This window comes from Watersipora subatra, chromosome 10, assembly GCF_963576615.1.
Source record: "Watersipora subatra chromosome 10, tzWatSuba1.1, whole genome shotgun sequence".
Taxonomy (NCBI): Eukaryota; Metazoa; Bryozoa; class Gymnolaemata; order Cheilostomatida; family Watersiporidae; genus Watersipora; species Watersipora subatra.
In genome coordinates, this window is record NC_088717.1 from 57,694,712 (window position 1) to 57,717,288 (window position 22,577).

Consider the following 22,577-nt stretch of genomic DNA (forward strand, 5'->3'; position numbering starts at 1 on the left):
TAAAGATTAGTATTATGTGCTAAATCAATAAATGCTACGAAACTCTCAAAATAAGCATACATACAGATCCAAGGACATGGAGTATAAACAAACTACTGCTAGACAAGTCTAGACTTGTCTAGACTAAACTGCTAGACGAGTCTTTGTACACAGAAAGATGGGAATTGTAGCTACTAGCCTTTACTAACCTGTTTTCCACTCCAGAGCTGCACAGGTTTAACAATGCAAGGAGGGAGCAGTTTGATGCGTGTTCCCTGATTTACAAGGCCACTGAAGACCAGCTGCTGGTACTCACTCCTACAGGAGACAAGTTTGGCTAAGAGAGCGACACTGGTTGAAGGTAGTTTAACAGCAAAACCAACGATGATGCTTGCCGTAAAACCTCTATTTGAATGCTATAGCCCTCTATTTTTTCTATTTTTCCTCTTTAGTGGCGTTTTAATAGAGGTGACGTTCAAATGAAGGGTGGTGTTGTATTATTCAAATAGCTCGTCAGAATTTTGGGAAGCTAAACTTAACCTTTTTACGGGCAAAGCGAATGTCACCTATAGTTTACACTCTCCTTCAATGAACTTCTTTAAATGCAATAAATCTGCTTAACTTACCTCCAACTTGTCAGAGATCTCTTAATAAATATGCATCGATAAATCAAGAAATATCTCTACCAGTTGATATCTATTGCTTGCAATTAACCTACGATGGTATTATAGTCCTGCGTAGCAACTTGTTCGAGCTTTCAATTTGTATTTGATTCTAAATTTGAAGGCATATTTTTATTTTATAACTATATTTAATAATGTTGCACAAAAGCTCATTGCACTCATTGATATGTTTGCTTCAGTTTGCAGCCAAAACTGGCTTTTCATGTGCAATAGAAGAGGAGTTATGAGTGTCAATCCATTTTAAGCCAAGTTTAGATAACAGCAACTGATCCTATAAAATAATACTCCATAAACCTGCAACTTTATAGGTTATATAATAATAATCTATCAAATACTACAAATAAATATTCAAGAAGTGGCGAAAACAAACCACATTTATAATACATGCAGAAAGATAATACATTTTTGAAACAAAAATATTCGCATCATTTGCTCGGCCAATCGCTTTCTGATTGCTGCGTTCGTTTGGAACCATTTTCCCTTCTTCGGCTTTTCAATACCTTCTACAGCGTCTACTGAGCTCAACTCTTCTTCTGCACTGCTGAAATAGTCGATATTAGGGTCCAAACAATTTTTTTAGCAGGGCAAAGCTTTTATGCATTGCTATTTGAAAAACTTTTCACGAAAAGAATGACAAACCCTTAGTCGCATGATCGCTAAGCACAAGTTTTGCCGCCTGAAAACAGTACTACAGATTCCATTGTAATTGTAAACCGTGTTTCACATACGTTGAAATATCAAGACCGCGTCAAACAAAAAACTACCATTAGCCTGATACAGTTATTAATTATTTTTATGGCGTTGCTTTTAGTTTTAAAGAAAAACTGTAAGCTTTGGAGTTGGAAAACGGACTTCAATACGAACAGCAACCATGAAAGAATTGTTAATGATGCACCGAATCATTATTAGCACCAATGTGGGACACTTTTCTACTGATCACTTGCTATTATCGGTTTGTATAGATCAACGAATGTCAAAATGGTGGTTAAATAGAGGTGGCGTTTAATTAAAGGGTGGCACTGTTTTTCAACCCTTCTCGTATAATAGCAGCCAAAGAGGTGGCGTTGAAATATAGGTGGCACTCAAGTAGAGGTTTTACGGTAAATAGCACGATACACCCACTCAGTATTTTCTAATTATTCTAATATATACATGGTTGAACGGAGCAAATGTGCGCACCGGGCAATGTTCACCTTTTTAAAAACAAAAAATCATTCAACGTTTTCAACATTTTCTGCAATTAGAAAGACTCATGGTACAGACAAGCTCATCGATTATATGATTAACGTCAGAGTCCCTGGTGGTCTTAACAATGGGCTCTTATTCACTTCATACCCACTCCTCAACCACCCAATTATTATATAGCTAAATTATTATATATATTATTATATAACTTACATCTTGATCATTATTAAGCTTTTAGTGAAATTGTAGAATATAAATATTAGCTATGAACAGTTATGAACAATTTATTTTAATTCTGGTTTATAACCAGTAGATTCTAAAAACTACCTCAACCAATGTAACTAATTTTGGAGACACATACAGTGGACCCTCACCATACGATTTTAATTCGTTCAAGTGTTGCCGTCGTAAAGCAAAAATTTCGTATAGGGAGGTATAGAAACCTATAGTAAATATCTAATGCAAACACCCCCTGATAAAAATCATCAAAATTTTATATACGTACAGTATATATTAAAATTAGTAACCAAATAATATGTTAACCTTAGTAACTATAGTTATCAACAGTAACTTTGGTGTATTTAGTGGTTATGATCTGCAATAAAATGTGACACTCCGATGTACTATTTGCAGTATGCATCGTAGGGAGTACTTACCTTCGAGACAGACGGATAACATAAACATTGAATTCAACTTAAATGAATTTACTTTACTAAACACGTACTTAAAACAAAGTTTTAGTATGTATCTTTAACTATTTTACTGAACTTCCGCGTATTCTTATGCTAAAATTTTATCCCTCTATCCAGTTTCATTTTCACAATAATTAATAACGAATAATGCCAAACTGAGAGAGATCAAGCATCGTATCTCTTTGTTGCGGTAGGGATTTCGGGGAATATCATATCAGCATACAGTCAAACATGGATAACTCGCCCACGGATAGCTCGAACGCATGGTTAATTCGAACGGTTTCTTTGGTCCGTTCCCACGTAATGATAAATTGCTATAGATAACTCGAACTCAACACTGTTAACTCGAACTGTTTTTTTGCCCAACGGCTACCGAAACGGTTGTTATCGCTTTAGAAAATCACTTTATTCAAAGCCATAGAGGTAAACCTCATCTTTTCGTAATTCATAAGCGTCGTTATTACCACCATCGGCAAAATATTTTTGTCAACGACTTTCCTAAAGGTTTGGTGAAATTTGATTTATACTGCTATACGATGAATAGCACGGGCTAGCCGGGGTCACGCGCACAAGGATTTTCGCCACGCACATACAAAACAAAAACAGCATGTTGTTTTTGTTTTGTATGTGCGTGGCAAAAATCCTTGAGTGCGTGACCCGGCTAGCCCGTGATGAATAGTTTTCCGATGTTGATTCCATGTTGAATCAACGTCGGAATGTTGAATGTTTAAAACGTCTTAAAAATTGTTGTAATTAAACGTATACGTTGTCTTAGCTAAAAAAACTATTCATCGTTTGACCTAAACACAGAATACGTGTGTACATTCAATAAGTATCCATTCAAAAAGTGTGAGTGATATACAATGTACCGTAGAACCTCGTAAAACTTCTAATTGAACTGCTTCGGAGTGTTGCTCTTAACGAATCCCAAGTAAAGTAAGGTAATCTTTGCATAAACTTCAGGAAAAATCGGCAAAATTGATCGTGGGTAAAACGCTCAAAAGAAAAAAATGTCTTTTCTTTTGAGCATTTCAACAACGATCAAGTTTTGCCAATGTCAATCTAAAAAACGTCCTGGCAATAACATCACCTCAAACAACAAACCAATCTCAAGTGATAGAAAAACCTATACTTTTTGGTAAAAACGTTTTAAACTTTACATTAGAAGCATTTAATTTGAAACAAGCCATTTGTGCTTTTGATTTATATTATAGTTTGTATATGTACATGTATCTACTAATAAATAAGTAAATACATGGACTTGTGACAGTGCTCTGATAACTTGAACGCTCTGATAATTCGAACACTTTTGCTCGGTCCCGTGAAGTTCGAGTTATCCATGTTTGACTGTATTTGTTATTCCGACGTATTCAGCACACCGACAGCCAAAATTGAATTTCGGGCAAAAGTTTTTGTTGACATAGTATGGTGAAAAATTGTGCGTATGGAAAGGGCGAAAAATCATCGTGTTCTACATCGCAGGGCGAAAAATCGCAGAACAGGGTCATCGTAACCCAAGGGTGCACCTGTATTCACATTTTCTGCAGATGAACCATAGAGGCAACTAATAAGATTCGCATGAATAAAGGAACATCTTGTACCTTTTCTTCTCTTTATGTTACTTTTGACTCCAGATAAACATAATAAAAACACTGTGCATAAGGCATTAACAATACACATAGAGACCGGTTATAGAGAAAGCACAATATTTATTACTTTTATATATCTAATAAAATCTCAAATAATTCGCACTTACTGCCAGACTACACCTAACACTTCAAACTAAAACTCTAAAGAGCTAACTAACCCTCATGATACGGACAACTTTTGTACAAAACAACTGAAATGATCGCTTCCTCTAAAGGTTTTAGCACTGAGACGAATAACTATTAGTAACATATTTGCTATCAGTGAACACATCTTCTTTTCAATTCCCATTAAATAAAACATTTTTGTCACACATAAAACAATGTCATACGCCTTACATTGTTAAAAGCTCACTTTGAACAACTACTGTGATTTTCGTATTTTGCCAAAATGTTGCAAGATTAAATGCAATAACTTACCGCATTCATAACCTAACTTTTTAAAAACTTGCACAACACTCAAGATAGTTTTAGTCATAACCTGCACAAAACAGTAAAATTTTTAATAAATTTGAGTAAATCCACTAGTTTGCATGTAACAGAGACTTCTGAAAACAAAAAGAGAGCCTAAATTTAGGCTTTACAACCATTGGAGTCAAAAGAAAAGGTATTTGGCAAGCTAACAAAATATTTAATGAATAAACACTGATATCCATAGACTTTTGAATGACCAATAGCATATATACATATGCTATTGGTATTGTAAGAAATTTATGTAAGGTGTAAATCGCAAAATCTCAACAATTACACTACCTCAGTTGTGTTCCTTAAAGGTTTACTTGCAACAAAATTCACATTACAGTTATTTGGTATCAAAAGAGTCACCTTGTCTTACTCTGCTGTGTTGTAGGTGCAAAATATGTGAAAATGTGATTACAAGCTCTTAAAAGTTCAAAAACGAACAGTTGATCGCCGCCATCACAAAACCACTGTAGATTAGAATATCTTTCCAAAACGGCTCAAATGGGAAGTAGATGAACGAGATGGCTTCTGTTTACACATTCATGCAACCTCATTCGTCAAAATATTTTCGCAAATATGCTTCACGCATTCAATAAAACCATGTCGCGTCTATTTCATCATCGTTGTAATGCTGTCACTTTCAGCACTGATATCTTATAACCTACAGTGAAAATAAAATTCGTTCAATTTTTTAACCTTAGCTCGAAGGAGTACATATCATTGTTTGATAAATATGACGAGCCTGTTGGTCGCCTGTGATAATCGAAAAATGCTGCAGAATTATTCGCGCTGTTTGGCAGGAAGTATGGGTCACATGATCAGATTACAACTAGACGATTAGATCAAGCCGAAACAGAACTGTTAAGTAGCAAGCATCTATATTTGATACGGGGTCTTCGGCAAAACCCGAAGTGTTTGTCATAAACTAGTGCTACGAGAAATTTTATATTGAGCCTTTTATTGGCCTTTCAATTCACATGAGAACATCACGTGTCAAAACAATAACCAAATGGAATGACTACGTCCAAGAAATAAACTGATTCCGAACTACGGCGGTTTCGTGATGGCGGCGATTAGCTGTTCGTTTTTGAGCTTTTAAGAGCTTGTAATCACATTTCCACATATTTTGCACCTACAACACAGCAGAGTAAGACATAGTGAATCTTTTGATACCAAATAACTGTAATGTGAACTTTGTTGCAAGTCAACCTTTAAGCAATGAATGCTGCATGCTATTGTAAAAGTAAAAGCAAGTAAAAATCATGTTACGATAAGTATTTGGATTTCAAAACTAAAGTCAACGCTGACTGAATTCGAATTAGTTTTATTATATGTAATTTTTATTTTAGCGTCTACTGGTGCTATCAATTTGGTATCAAAACTATCAATTGCAAGTTGTCTTCTCTCTATCAGGTCAAAAACGACACTTCTAAACAATTTGTGTACGCAGATGCTTTATTTTAAATAACGCAAGGGAGTTATATTAATAGATAAAACAGTGGGAGTTAAAAAAAAACTAACCTGTTGAAAAGGCGACCTCGCATGCAGAGTGTCACTCCTCCAATCACATGATCCTGAATGAGTCCAGCTAAAGGTGCTCCACTTTTTGGAACAAGGTACTGGTTCTTTGTAGCAACTGTTGCATAGAGTGTACGACAAACATTTACGAGAACACTTTAGGTAGCAACTGCTCGAGATCTAATAATGCTTGATCAGCAAGTAACGGTAGTATTACTTGTTGGAGGTGACTTTATAGCACACATCAAATAGTAATCACATGAACAAAATGGCTAAAGATGTCAAAGCTCTTATACCTATGTTTGTAAACATTGTCATACACCGTGCTAGGTCTTCCACACATTGCCACTATTTGTTAACTTACCAATCTCTCTCGCTTCTGATTGGCCGACATAACTCTGAGGGAAGTGGGCGTTCATTTCATCGCCATCAAAGTCAGCATTGTAAGCGTTACAGTTGGCATAGTGCAATCTAATAGTCTTCTCCTTTGGCAGCACATGGGCCTAGCATACAGCAGAAAGTGAGTATCGAGATGATGCAGTGAAACTAAGGTAAAACTATCTGACACAGACAGCTTTAAATGTACGCTAAGTAGAAGAAGAAAGGTACATGTAGATAAACTATTAAACACGTTCACACCAAACAAGCTTACTCTTAGGTTACAAAAGAATCAAACTAGATGTCTCACAATAATCATACTGTCTCCACCAAACAGAGTTGAGTATTATTGAAGAATTTATCTTCCCATGTTATCGCGATAAACTACAATAATAATGATCTGATTCAACTCTTACAGCCATGGTAGTCCCGGACTTCGGCACACTACTGGTCAACCGCTCCAACAATTCGCGTTGATGTTAAGCAAATTAATCTCTCCTGTTACGCCATCTTTGCAATACATGGAGTGATTTGAATTGTTTGGTTTGCATGTTTTTAATGAATTTCAATTATCTGAAATGTTAATGAATATTATTATACATTTGCTGATACCATAGCGTTTTGATGAAACATTAGCCGCAATACTGCAAAGCTATTCGCTTTCCCTAAAATGAACTTCGACCGCTTAGAATAGCGTGCGAACACCAAGCTAAGAATTATTGAAATATGTATTGGTTAAACTACAAGACTAAACTGGAGCTGCTCTCTTATATGTATATAATTATATATCGGAGTTATCATCCCATTATTGTTGAAATAGGTACTGGTTATAATTAGCTGATGTCATATGACCTTGATGATACCTGCCCTACATATTGACACTTGGTTTAACCAAACATACTTTAGTTCTATAATTACTTTCCATATTGACGTTATGTCCTACTTTCTGTTGTCATACTTTAGTAGATCAAATACACCTGAACAAGTTGTTAGACTTACTGAACCGCTCAAAACTTTTATAACAATTAAATACTAAAGTTCAACAAGACGTGTCCAACTTTTCACGCAGAACCATCTACCTTATGCGCTTGAATGCTAGGTCTGTGCAAGGTCGGTTGTCGGTTCATAAGAAGCATGTCACCATTGCGCAGGTGTCTGCAGACAGTCTTAGGAAGGTTGCTGCGACTACTTGAGTCAGCGGTGAGCAAAGTATTCGCAAGAACTTCCCTTTGTGAGTAGTTTGTCGCCGACAACATCGTCATAGTTCCATTTTCAGCCTTGACATGAGTGGCACTACCAAAAATATCGGTTTCTTAGAGCTTTATTGACAAAGAGTAAGGAATAATAAGATGCTAGAAACTGTTACAGTCTAGAAAGACTATTTAATTATTTATATGCGAAGAGTGAGGAGGACGAAAGAATAATTAGTCTTGATGAAAATGACTGTTTAGTAGGAAGCGGACTAGTTGATGGCTTAAAAAACTTTGATAGAGAAGATTGAAAATATAAAGCTATATACGGAAATACATATGAAGCTCCGACTGCGAGAAAGTTAATCTTTTCAACAAGATAGGATGCTTGCAGACGTAATTAGAGTAAAACAACATTCTGTACTTACTCAAAATGTCCATTTAGGATTAGCCAAGTTCAACATAGAAGTTTATCGAGAGCACACCGACTAGACTCACAAATAGTTGGCATAAAAACAGAAAAGGTTTGCATAAATATTTACCAAGTGTATCCTTATATTTTACCAAGTAACAGAGTATTTACTCAGTATATCTATCAAAATATGGCAGTTATCGACTTACCCTGCATGTGCACACCGACTTACCCAGTGCATATATACACATATCTAATAAACTTACCCAGCTTGTACTTGTGGACTTACTCAAGCCATACACACAAATACACATATACACATATATACATAGAGATATATATTGTGTATATGTGTATATAATATATATACAGTCAAGCATGGATAACTCAAAATTCACGAGACCGAGCGAAAGTGTTCGAGTTATCAGAGCGTTCAAGTTATCAGAGAACTGTCACAAGTGCATGTATTTATTAGTAGATACATGTACATATACAAACTATATATAAATCAAAAGCAGAGATGGCTTGTTTCAAATTAAATGCTTCTAATGTAAAGTTTAAAAATTTTTTATCATAAAGTATAGAGATTTTTCTATCACTTGAGATTTGTTTGTTGTTTTAGGTGATGTGACTGCCAGGGCGTTTTCAGATTAAAATTGGCAGAACTTGATCGCTGTTGAAATGCTCAGAAGGAAATACATCTTTTTCTTTTGAGCATTTTAATCAAGATCAATTTTGCCAAATTTTTTTAAAGTTTATCCGAAGGTCACTTTGCTTTTGCTAAGCGGATGTTTGGTAAAATTTGATTTTTGCAAACCTTTAGAAAAGTTGTTAACAAAAATATTTGGCCGATTATGGTAATAACGACGCCTAAGAACTACTAAAAGTTGAGGTTTATCTCTATGGTTTTCTAAAGCGATAACAACCATCTCGGTAGCCGTTGGACAAAAACTTGTTCGAGTTAACGAAGTTGAGATCGAGTTATCTAAAGCAATTTATCATTGCGTGGGGACGGACCAAACAAATCTGTTTGAGTTAACCATGTGTTCGGGCTATCCGAGGGTGAGTTATCCGAGTTTGACTGTATATATAAAAACAAGGTATAGATTGACTAAATATTTCATAGCACTATAACATTTTTTTGCATGGTTTACAACAAAAATTCAAAGTACAGCTTTAAAGCACATCAATTACATAAGTACTGTTTCAACTTATTCAGGTTCTTCAATATCTTGGCTTTCAAATGAGCCATTGTTTGACATGGTGAGGCAGACATTGGTTAGTGTTTATAGGATTTCCCCAGAGCTTTACCGCAGACATGTTCAATGATATAGGCTCGAAAATTGTGACGTCACAATTTTCATATTCGGTGTTGTGTGCTCTTACCGCTTATTTTATTGCTTACGGCTTATATTTATCAACTACGATAATGACGCTAGTGGCAGGCGAATGTAGGACAACTCCAGAGATCCAATGAAGATGACAAAGGAATCAGTGTCATTAGCTCTCCATGTACAGATTATTTCTATGATAAATACATGTAACTCAGATTCCAAGCACAATACTATTTTTCCCGATGATATTATGCACTAACCCTCTCTTTTTATTGCGGTGTTGAGGGGCACGACTGAGACTAATTAATTTCAAGCATTGCATGATCTCGCGAAAGTGCACTTGACATATAGTCCTAGGGCGACGCCACTGCAGGCCACAATTTAATCGATGTGATTTCATTACCTTTATCAACGACAGTATATTTATTGAAGCATAATTAATTAATCCAGAACATGTTTTGTATTGGTCGGGCGTTAGCCCGATCCCCGGGCATTGTTGATTATCTAGAATCCTAGTTTATTATTAGCGCTCTTTGGGTTTAACAGCACCGATTGTCACAGAAAAGCGCAGCCTCAAAGGCAGCGAAAGGGATCGACGACCTAAGACTAAATAATAATTACGACATCACATTGTGGGAACCGCAACCAAATGTTTTTTTATTGCATGACATACTTTTGACACCCTGTTTTTCATAGTTCTATTATTCTTTGTGTATTGAATATAGGCTCATTCGAAAGCCAAGACTCTGATATATTGAAATATATGATAAAATTTTTTATATAATTCATGTGCTTTAAATCTGAGCAAACCAGACTCATCAGGCCATAAATCCTTATCCTAGCTCCTTTATTAAATTGAGCACTTTATAATTAAAGTCATCACAACTAAACTGAATATACATAGAGTTTCACATATATATAGAGCTATCTAATAGACGCACCCAGGATGTACATTAGGCCCATTGAGAACCGCCCTCTTCAGTCTCTCCACGTTGTGAGCATTTACTGGTTCAGGAAAGGTGAGACGCTTAGCAAAGACCTCAGGAATTCCTTACAAAGAAAACAGTCTCTCAGCAAATTTTAATCTCAATGCAATAAAGAAAGTGGCAGTGATCCGCGAAGGCTCATTGCAATATTCATCTAGTACACCACATTCACTCAGCACATATGACATCTATGAATCTATTCACTTGAAATAATGGTGCGAAAGCGATAAACTGGTAAATGATAAACTGGTAAGTGATAAACGGTAAGTGATAAATGGTAAGTGATAAACTGGTAAACTGATAAACTGATAAATGGTGCGAATTTTTGTGTGGCACACTCTACTCGTAAATTATTCATAATTACATGCTTATTGTGTACGTCAAAATAACAAAGACGCCAAAATGCTGTTCGCCGAAAACATTTTTACAGCGCCTGAAAGAGACACGATGAATGATTTCTTTCAGTTCAGCAATTCTCGTGTGTAAAATGGTAATATTTTCCCTTTAAAAACCAGTAGCAAAGTTGCAGTTGCAATCCCTTCATACAGAAAGTCCATTGATCAGACAACTTCTCTTAACCTGCTAATAACAATCCACTCCATTTTGAGTTTTCTTGCTGAATTAGGGTGAAAAATGTTTTAAACACTAACAGCTATAGCGCAAGGAAAGACAGTGGTGAGTGGTAACATTTTAGTGATAAAAAGTTGAAATTCAGTAAAATAATTAAAAATACATACTAAAACTTAGCTTCAAATGTATGTGTTTACTAAGCTAAACTTATTTGAAGTTTTTGTTATACGTACGTTTGTCTTGAAGGTAAGAACTTTGCACATTGTAATGTTACATTTAATGCAGATCATAACCAATAAATTCACTAAATATAATAAAAGTTACTGTAGGTAGCTATAGTTACTAAGGTTAATATGCTACTTGGTTACTAATTGTTAAATATGTACAGTACGTATATAAAATTTTGACGAGTTTCCCGAAGGCATGTTTGCATTATATAACTACTATGGTTCTATAGCAATTATAGATACGATCTTTTCACCATACAATGCTAACCCTGGAACGGATCAAAATCATATCCTGAAGGTGCACAGTATATGACCTATCTGAATAAAGTATATGACCTACCTGAATAAAGTATATGGCCTATCTGAATAAAGTATATGACCTATCTGAATAAAGTATATGACCTACCTGAATAAAGTATATGACCTATCTGAATAAAGTATATGACCTATCTGAATAAAGTATATGGCCTATCTGAATAAAGTATATGGCCTATCTGAATAAAGTATATGGCCTATCTGAATAAAGTGTATGATCTGTCTGAATAAAGTATATGACCTATCTGAATAAAATATATGACCTACCTGAATAAAGTATATGACCTATCTGAATAAAGTATATGACCTATCTGAATAAAGTATATGGCCTATCTGAATAAAGTATATGGCCTATCTGAATAAAGTATATGGCCTATCTGAATAAAGTATATGGCCTATCTGAATAAAGTATATGGCCTATCTGAATAAAGTGTATGATCTGTCTAAATAAAGTATATGGCCTATCTGAATAAAGTATATGACCTATCTGAATAAAGTATATGACCTACCTGAATAAAGTATATGACCTACCTGAATAAAGTATATGACCTACCTGAATAAAGTATATGACCTATCTAAATAAAGTATATGAGCTATCTGAATAAAGTATATGGCCTATCTGAATAAAGTGTATGACCTGTCTGAATAAAGTGTATGACCTGTCTGAATAAAGTATATGACCTGTCTGAATAAAGTATATGGCCTATCTGAATAAAGTATATGACCTATCTGAATAAAGTATATGGCCTATCTGAATAAAGTGTATGATCTGTCTGAATAAAGTATATGACCTATCTGAATAAAATATATGACCTACCTGAATAAAGTATATGACCTATCTGAATAAAGTATATGACCTATCTGAATAAAGTATATGGCCTATCTGAATAAAGTATATGGCCTATCTGAATAAAGTATATGGCCATTCTGAATAAAGTGTATGATCTGTCTAAATAAAGTATATGGCCTATCTGAATAAAGTATATGACCTATCTGAATAAAGTATATGACCTACCTGAATAAAGTATATGACCTACCTGAATAAAGTATATGACCTATCTAAATAAAGTATATGAGCTATCTGAATAAAGTATATGGCCTATCTGAATAAAGTGTATGACCTGTCTGAATAAAGTGTATGACCTGTCTGAATAAAGTATATGACCTGTCTGAATAAAGTATATGGCCTATCTGAATAAAGTATATGACCTATCTGAATAAAGTATATGGCCTATCTGAATAAAGTGTATGACCTGTCTGAATAAAGTATATGACCTGTCGGAATAAAGTATATGACCTATCTGAATAAAGTATATGACCTATCTGAATAAAGTACATAACCTATCGGAATAAAGTACATAACCTATCTGAATAAGGTATATGACCTATCTGAATAAATTAAGTGGTCTGAGTAAGCAAAATGTGTGACCTAGCAAAGTAAAGTATGTTGTAAATTCTAACTATTTTTAGCACTTTAATAATGCCGATAGAATTAATCCATTTAATATCTTAAGGGTTTGGTGATAAGAAACAGCAGCACACAGTGAACTATGAGCAACTTTAAACATTGACAAAGTAGCTAGCAATGTCCTGAATAGCCCAACCACAAAAACTCACCGACTTCATCTACCCCAATAAATGGATCAGGGGAGATAACTGATCGAGCAGCAAAGTCTACTCTTTTACCCATCATATGCTTCCTAAAGAGTCCTTGCTTTTTCTCTATCAACTGCAACACCAGGAAATCTTTTACAAAATGGTCAATCATCAGACATCATCTCCCAAGTTTGCAAATTGTTACGGGATGATTTGAACCTTGTACGCTTACAGCGTTCGATAATTCCATTATTGAAGGTGAACAAGTGGAATTAAACCTGATTATAGTGTATTTGGAGTTATCTACACATCCTTTTTGTAGCATTGATTACTGTTACAGGGCACTTCACGCGAAGATTGGCTAGAAAAATAAAAGGTGTTTATTAAATGTAAATCTGAAGGAAAAACTTTGTCCTAAGACATTGCGTTACAGAAGTTAAAAAAGGGTCAAATACCTGTCTAACACCAGCGGGCTTATTGCTCGTGTCTATTTTGCTCATATCCTTGTCAAGGATGTTGTTGACACCCATCTGCATCTCCAACATATTCTTGTGTAATGTGTCATAAGCCTCGTGTCTTTTTTCTCCGTCTAGAACTTCATCAGGATCCAGCTAAGTTAAGAGGTAAAACTGGATGTCAAGGTTAGCTTAGTAAGAATTCATAACTTAGTAATAGATTTCACAACAGGATTGGCAGTGCGGAGAATGCTCAGCTTTAAGCCTGGTTCCCATATACGTTGCAAAGCACTGACGACAGCACCGCAGGCTATTAGCGGTAAAATGGGAACCTACACGCCGGGTACCACCGGTAGTTGCCGGCGGCAACACAATAGTTTAGCGCTGTACAAATTTCGCAAAAGGCCACAGGCAAAACCTTCCCGAAATGCATTGTACAGGTGAAGGTCACCATTATAGAAACGGCATGGCAAGCGAACGTTTTATTTAGAGCTGCACAACGATTATAAAAATTAATCGTGATTAATAACTGGTATGAACCAGTTAATCTTCGATTAATCTTGTAATTAATCTAGCAAAAACCTGCATATTCAAAAACAAATAATACAGATACATATAAATTATTTATATTTGAGACAATTTTTAGCAGGAGTACATGTTATGTACAACGTACATATAATAAGTTACAATGTAATAATTATTATAAGTATGAAAACAGTCTATGAAAGTCCATAATTATGTCAGCCAAGAGTTGAGGCAGCACAGTTTATTCACATTATCCGAATAAAGAGATACCCTCTTCCTACGTACAATATTGCCAGCTTTAGAGAATAGCCACTCGCAGGGGACAGTAGTAGTAAATATTGTCTGCGACAGCTGGTGATGATTTCTGCGCGGTAGGATGAGAATTAGTTACATTATCTTTTAATGATGATGTGCTGTGGTAGTAGGCAAATTCTTTCTGGCATGTAGTGCACTTCGCTTTCTTGTTTACACTTCCAACATCGTACAGAAATGCGCTAGCTAGTGTGGAAGACATTTTTTCTGCTTTCATGTTCCAATAAAGTGTCAATCTTATATCACTTATACAGTCATACTTCGACTTACGAGCTTAATGCGTTCCGAGACTGAGCTCGTATGTCAATTTACTCGCATGTTGGTGCAATTCATTTATATATAGAACAAGTAAATATATAGTGATTGGTTTCCATACTTTAAAAAAATGCAAATAAAACACTCAAAACAAAATATTGTAACAGAAAGAACATGTTGGTTATTGTCCTAACTTACCACAAGCTTTTAAAAAAGCATTAAATAAAAAATAATGCAAAGAAATGTGATTAATTAAAATGTAAAATTAAATACCGGTACATACAATAACAGCTAACGCTAGCGTTTGCCAGAGAGGGAGATATCCTAGGAAGTTATAGAGAGTTATCCTTCATTACAATAGTTGACTTTGATAAATTTGAATTTTATCAAAGTTTTAAAAGACAAACTTAGAAGCAAACCTAAAAGCAAACTTTCATTTTCAACTAAACGTGATTAAAATTTTTTCGGCGTTCATAGTTTGAAGTTTCTCGCTTGTTAGCTAATTTTTCCTTTGTTTCGCTTTCACGACTAGCCGGCCGTTTTAAGATAAACTTATCTAAGGACGTTTGCCTTTCTCGCCCTTTCAACATGTTGCGATTAGGACAAACACAGGTGTCGTCACAAACGGTTAATGTACGACCACTAGCCAACTTGTCCGAATGTTTATAGTTTTAATAGATAGCACCGGCCTTTTCACATAGCATCGTTCAGTTACGCTGTCACCGGCCAATTGTTGATATTTTATCCAATGCCTGAGCAGTCTCTCCATCAGCGGTCGTGAAGATCGCTGCGCCGTTTAGAAACTATGGTTAGTCCTTTTGCGAACTAAATAAATGCCCTGAATATAATCCTTCTGTTTGATAATTGTAGATGTATTTCTGTCATATGGCTGAGCTAGCTCAATCACGCATACACATTTCGCAAATTTTTCAATAATTCTCCGTTTAATAATTATTATCATTTGCTTTTTCTTTGCATTTCATCTTTCATTTTACTGGCAAACTTTCGGTCTATGCACAGTACTTTTAATTCACATAATTCTGCACTGAAAATCGCGCACAAAAAACACGGTACAAAAGTATAACCTGAGCAGTTGAAAAATGCAGAGTGATGCTGTTCTCATAAAACACCTCCGGCATACTTGGCAACTGACTCACATGCTCGTATCTCAAACATGGCTCGTATGTTAGTGCTAAAACGTGCTTAAAAGCTGGCTCGTTATCTCAAGTTTCTCGTACGTTGGAGCACTCGTTGAAGTATTACTGTATTCTAAAGCTGAAATATGATTGTGATTTTTTGAAAAATGAAAATACATGTGGAATTTACTTTAAAAAAAGCTTTCTAAATTAAACAAAAAATAGACTGTGAGATACATGTATTAAATAATACTGAAAGCGCTTTTCTTGCTATTATCTAGAAACGTGTTGAACGGTTAAACTAATTGGCCGCTTACGGCTAGATCGGCACGGTGCTTGTGCATTGTATACACAAGTTTAATGTTAGCGACTCACTTTGTGGTTTCATAGTTGAGTGCAAAATAATTGTGGTTGTATATACATGTAATTGATAAGAAAGTGCTGCTTGTCATAATACTTATTTGTTAGTAAATTAAATGGTGGTAACCTGCTATGTTAGTGCTATATATTGAACAATACAAAGGAACCGCATCATGATCACCACCTCGGGTGTATTTTAATTGAAGATTAATTGGCTCAACTCAGTTAATGGTGTATTTGTAATGACCGCATTAATCGTTTAATTAACGCATCATTGTGCAGCTCTAGTTTTATTTGATTGCATGATTATGTTTAGCGATGCAGCTTACATGTGAACATATGCCGCCGAGCCTAACGTCGCAAATGTTTTGCTGCGCAAGTTACCGCCGGAGTCTCGCAATCGATATGGGAACCAGGCTTTATGTCCGTAAAATCTTGAATATGGAATAGCCTGGCGAGAGTAAAGACCAGCAACCAACACACCTTCATCTCTTTAAGAATCTGTACGCTACGCCTTATTTCATCAGATGCTTGCATTATTCTGCAGTAGACAAGATTGGTTGGGTTTTCATAAGCTTGACCCGCTCTCTTTGCCACCTGCGAATACAGTTCAGAAGGACAATTTAGCAAGTCTCTAAGGTATATGACAAGTAAAACAGAAAGTGCTACAGAGGTCTATATTATCTAGAAAGAACACTAGCAAAACTTTATTAATCCGCTTTGCTCCATTTTGTCTGCTGAGATAAGGCATAGACCAAGCGAAAGTTTTTATTACAATTTAAATTGTAGACATAACTCTTATTCTCAGCAGGGTTATGTAATCCGTGTTATATGCTGGGAGCAATCAAATATCTCTAGTGATTAATAGAAACAATGACTATGGCCTGGCAATGAATGGCAACAGGGAGAGAGAAAAAGATCTCTATAAAATAATCTCCAAATGATGTATCATTTTACCGAATATCAAATATGTACAGTCAATCCTACAAATTAATATATTTCTACATAATTTTCTTATGTCAAATTATGTATTACATTCATATAACAATACGTTTTGTATTTTTTTCATTCAGAGAGAGCACACTAAACCATTTTATAAATACTTTAACTATTTACATATAACAAAAACTATGTAAAAAACTAAATGAGAAAAACTAAATTATAGGCAAAGAGTAAATTAACAAAATAACCATCAGTAATAAATTTATTGTTGCTTTACCTTACAGACTCGTGAACAGAATTGTTGACACCATATGGTGTCAATTACTTAGGAAGACTAAAAAAATATTTGCTCAAATTTCAAGTCAAATGGCAAAAAATTAGCATTTTAAATAGTTAAATCGAGGTTTGACCGTAGCATCAACTTCACAATCACAAATTACTCTGTAAATAGAATATGTATGAATAAATTAAACAAGTCACTAGAGTTATCACCTTTAGCAGTAATTGTGCTTTTTTTAAGTTGGTAAGCGCTCGCTTTACAATAATAGGAACATTCATTAAGGTGAGATATTTTGTGTAGTTTCTACTTCATGTAACATATATATGCATGTGGGATTGGAAATAGAGTGATCAAATAGGTAGTTAAAAGAATGCTTATATCTACTAATATTTACAGTCAGAAACCCTCCTCTGTTATCTAACTAACAGATAAAACTTGGTAAAACTTGTTAAAAAGTTTATTGCTACTTAAAGTTTCATGCTGCTAAAGCAATCTTCGGGTAATGAGCAACACTAAATGAACATAACAGCATATGAAATTATAAAAGTTTATTATTCATTTCAAACTTGAAAAGTTTAAGGTTTTACATATATAGAGAATAGGTCTGTATAGAACACCTTAAGCATAGCTCTACTCCATGTATAGAATGTTTTTAGCAAGAAAGGCAACACTTCGATGTACATGTAGCTAACAGATTATGTATTAACTGGATATAATTTATTCTGCAAAGTTGTCTCCCTCTATCCCTCTAACATAATCAATCAACTAAAGAAGGCAGTTTAAGACATGGCAAGTCTGTCTAACATACTTTCAAAGTAGCGTATATTGAACACTAACTATTGTGGAAGTTGAAACAAATATAAGAAGAGTTATCCGCTCTTCTCACATTAATAATTATTCCATAGCAATAACAGTGCTAGATGAATTGTAGATGAGATCATATACTTATAGCCTCCAATCTGAAAGATTTATGGATTTCAGACTACATCCAAGTTATACTTGCCAACAGAGTCACCAATCGATGCACTTACAGGTCTGAACTTTGAGGGTGGTACCGGTAGAGCGGAGAGAAAGAATATATCTGTTGGTCTCTCCTCAGCCTCCTTTTCCTTCTGCTCTAGGGGGACCTCCAACATACCTATATTAAACAGTGCATCGGTCTGGAAAGTTTGAAAAGTAAAAATGGCAAGAACAGGTGATATCCAGAAGAGATACTCGGCACTCACCACAGACTACTTTGAGGTTGTGCCGGTTGTTGTCCCACAGTTTCCGCATGTGTTCTCGGAGTAAGGCTGGGGTTAGCATAGCTCTTGCCCCAGCGGCAGCCATTTTGACTTCCAGCTCTTTAGCATCTAAAGCGATAGCCAGCAAAGGTGCAATCACGACAAATTCTCAGCAATCGGCAAAGGGGCTAGATCAGAGACGCTTCGGCAAAATATTTTAGGTTCAAGGCCAGCTTCATTAGGTTAGGTTCATTTGTGAATGGCTTTTCAAACTGGCAGCAATCAAGTGTAAAAATAATGATTGAACAGACGTTAACATAACATAATAGGTTTTATCATAATCTCTGATATCTTATCATGTGACCCTGTCCATGAAACATTATGGGAGGGTGTTGTTACTCACCTATCTCGTGTTGATCCGGGGCATCACCCAGGTCCATCTCTTCATCGATATCATCCTCAACTGTTTCATCATCGAATCCTTCGTCTTCGCTGTCCCTTACCTTCTTGTGCTTCCTGCGCTTTAGTGCCTTCTGAGCTTTCAACGCTGCCCCTGTAGGACTAGACAGCTTATCGATTTGTCAACGACAGCGGTTACTCCCAATCAGCCACACAATCTTTCACAACCGCAAGATTGGTCGGTTCAAAGCTCACTACCCATGATGCAATTGTTGTAAAACATGTAAGAGTGTGCTTATATTCTTGAGAAATATCAAACAGTTGGTCAAGTCAAATTCTTAGGAATTTATATCTTGAAAAAAGACAGTCCTACATTACTGTGCTATATATTCCTTCTCATGGTCTTAGCTCTGCTCAAACTAATATGCTAAAAACTGATTTACCAACACGTCTCAACATGCCCATACAGTCAAACATCTACACAAAGCTTAATTTATTCCCAGACCGGTTTTTAAAACTGTCACATGTTGACTAACATAATCACATAAGAATACACTGTAATTCGTTTTATACTCCACATAGTCCAGAAACCCGTGATAACACCTTCATAAATACTACAGATAATTACACTGCAATTGAACAAGCATATTCTGAAGAAAGGAAAAAATTAATAGAGTTAAATCAAATTAGTAAATAGAGTACTAATCAATAAAGAGAGATTTCTATTGTTAGTTTAGAGAAACACGAATGGAAAGTGTAGGCTCAGTAAAACACAGGTTCAAAGTTAGAAGTAATTATATAAATACACAGAGTAATCGATTTTAACTTAGACAAGGTAAATGTTGAACTAATTTATTTGGTCATTATTTGATCTTTTACATGTTTTTTATTTCAACTTTTAATCTATTACCCTTCACTTATGAGACTGTGATGTTTCGAGAAACTTTAAACATCGTACGTTGGAAATTACGTCAAGTGTAGAGCCAAATATCTGAATGAATTTTACATCATGTAAAAAATAGTAAGCTATGGCAATCATTAGTAAAGGTTTGACTCTAATAACAATTAGAGATTTTGTCTAGTTTAATACCTTAGTAATACCTAGTTGTTGCCTTGAGTGACTATGGTCTATATAAATGACCAAATTTTTTAGTTTCATCTGTAAAAAATAACTATAAAAGACTAAAAAATGCAGAAGACTAAAATAATTTAAATTAGCATTTGTGGTCACTAATAAAAAAAAGATGCCTGAAATATAGTAGCATGTTCGCCGTTCGAAGGGGAACATAAGCTAGCAACACAAAGTCCTTTCAAACAGCAGAGTGAATACACCTGTGAACAGCGAGATAAGGTCGAGATGCATGACTTACTCTCTCTCATAACAAGAGCTTTCTTGGCCTTCTCCATTTCCCTTCTACTCGCTCCTTCATCAAAGAACATCTTTACTTGGTGTTCTTGTCTTAATTTTCTGACTGGCACAAGACAGTGACTGCAGTGGCCTGGGTGTACAAAAGGATTTGTATGGGCAAAAGATATAAAACCACACTACGCTAAGAATTGTATTTCATGCAAGGCCAAAAGAGAACTTGAAGAGGGAATCCCTTACAAACCTAATTTGGTGTTTTATGCGATCACCATTGAAATAATGACCACAGCAGAGATGCACAAGAACTAATTGCTAGCAGATATCTTGTTAAAATAAATAACCAGCTGCGGTGCTGGCTAGAAAAGGAATAGCGATGCGGAGATGTAAAACTGAAGGTCCATTGCACCAAGCAGGATGTATTGTTTTGTAAATGGTTTTTCATAATTTGGTAGCAATAGCCAAGTTGAACTGAAAACCTGGTTGTGTGCCATCAGTAACCGGTCCACTATTTTATGGAGAAATGGCTCTGGCACGAAATCCAAAAAAAGAAATCTTTACTTGAAAAAAATTATTTACTGAACTTCTGATATTCTTTAAAAAATAAAAATGTGCTAACCCTGCAGGACTAAAAACAAAACCTGAGAAAGGGTGGAGGAGCTCCTCTGCGAGCAAATATAAGCGAGCTATAGATGGTGTCTCAATGAAAACACCCAACAGAAGGCAATGGCAAACCACTTTTGAAACCTGCCAAGAAACGTCATGGTTATAGGAAGTGGGAGAGAACAATGATCACTTTCACCGTCACAGAACACATGGTACAGAGAGAGAAAGAAATGGGGTAAAGGTGCTGTATTTAGAAATATCAGAGAACTTTCTACAAACAGCACTAATGCATGCTTGCACACAGCCAAAGCAATGCTGAAGCAGCAAGCCCTCATGGCTGACCTTTTTTTGACTTGAACGCTGTGGACATGTACTCCTGGAGAAGTTCTGCTCTCAATTGATTGATAAACCGGTTGGCTTTAGCCGATTTCTTCACCTCCCCTTCAGTCTCTGTAAAAATATGGAATCAGTGAGTTAATCTTGCTTCAAGGAAATGATTGCCTTTTGTCAGTATAAGAATTCACTTAGATTTAATAAAACGGAGAAGCTAAACATGGGAGCTCAAAATTGAATTCAAACAACAATAACACACCAAACTAACACCAATATACTAGTAGTAAAGTAGTTGTCGTGTAAGGTTGTAACCTTGACACTAATGAAAAGGGCGCATCACGTGAGACGTGAAGAGGAAGCACGAGAAATGATTGAGCAACAGAGACTGGTGAAGATGCAGTGAGACAGAGTGAGAGAGAAAAAGAACGATATACAATAAACATGGGACAGCAAGTAAGTATGGGAGTGTAAGAACCTGTTATAAGTTTGTCGACAAACTCTCTCATTTCAGCGATAATCTTTGTGGCACTTATACTATCCATTTTACAATAGATAGCCTTCAGATCATCGATTCGTTCAAACAAGTCTGCATCGATTAGTCGAACCATGCAGACTATCTTTTCTGAAGGAGCTGAATCTTCTAGAAGCTTCTTACAACTAAAGCAACTACCTCTCACAATCTGTAACGATAACGAGTGATCAGATGAAAATGCTCAGTATTATATGTTTTCGTCTATAGGGCTGCCATAGACTCAGTGAGAGCCGGAAATTTAAAATCGTTTGTATTAAGAAACAAGAGAAAGTAATAGAGTATTAGGAAGCAACAGAAACATTATGCTTTTGAAAGATAGATGACTTGACCAAGCACCACAAGTCTGTGTGGCCATCTACCTTCATAATATAAGAGTCAGTATATTTAATCATGCAAAATACGATTGTTAGATACTGAAAAAACAGTTAGTGTGGTTACAAAAGGGGGTCTTTTCTTTGCCTTTGAAATGCTTAGTGTTGCATAACGATAAGACAACTTTCACTAACACTACAGTAAGGAAGGGCCAAGCTGAGTCAAAGAAACTCCAGCCTCCCCTAGATGTCATTTTAACTCCTTGCAAACACAAAGATGGTAACAAGCTACCTAAAACCAGCCACGGGATACTAATAGGTAATACACGTTGCCTTTACCAAGCAAGTCCGATATACAAATGTGTGGCAATG

The 22,577-nt window shown here is 35.6% G+C and overlaps 1 protein-coding gene across 1 annotated transcript in view; it reads right to left on the bottom strand.

The window, feature by feature from the left end:
• The window catches only part of LOC137406437 (DNA-directed RNA polymerase I subunit RPA1-like), a 58,479-nt gene that overhangs the window by 31,536 nt on the left and 4,366 nt on the right, over positions 1-22,577 (bottom strand). The window contains exons 3-16 of the mRNA XM_068093021.1: positions 21,838-22,042; positions 21,372-21,479; positions 20,431-20,559; positions 19,065-19,214; positions 18,665-18,790; positions 18,470-18,576; positions 16,700-16,813; positions 13,629-13,784; positions 13,195-13,306; positions 10,421-10,529; positions 7,623-7,836; positions 6,530-6,668; positions 6,169-6,283; positions 189-297 (exon numbers count right to left, since the gene is read on the bottom strand). Coding sequence (XP_067949122.1) covers positions 189-297; positions 6,169-6,283; positions 6,530-6,668; positions 7,623-7,836; positions 10,421-10,529; positions 13,195-13,306; positions 13,629-13,784; positions 16,700-16,813; positions 18,470-18,576; positions 18,665-18,790; positions 19,065-19,214; positions 20,431-20,559; positions 21,372-21,479; positions 21,838-22,042 — 1,893 coding nt within the window. The remainder of the gene's footprint in view (positions 1-188; positions 298-6,168; positions 6,284-6,529; positions 6,669-7,622; positions 7,837-10,420; positions 10,530-13,194; positions 13,307-13,628; positions 13,785-16,699; positions 16,814-18,469; positions 18,577-18,664; positions 18,791-19,064; positions 19,215-20,430; positions 20,560-21,371; positions 21,480-21,837; positions 22,043-22,577) is intronic.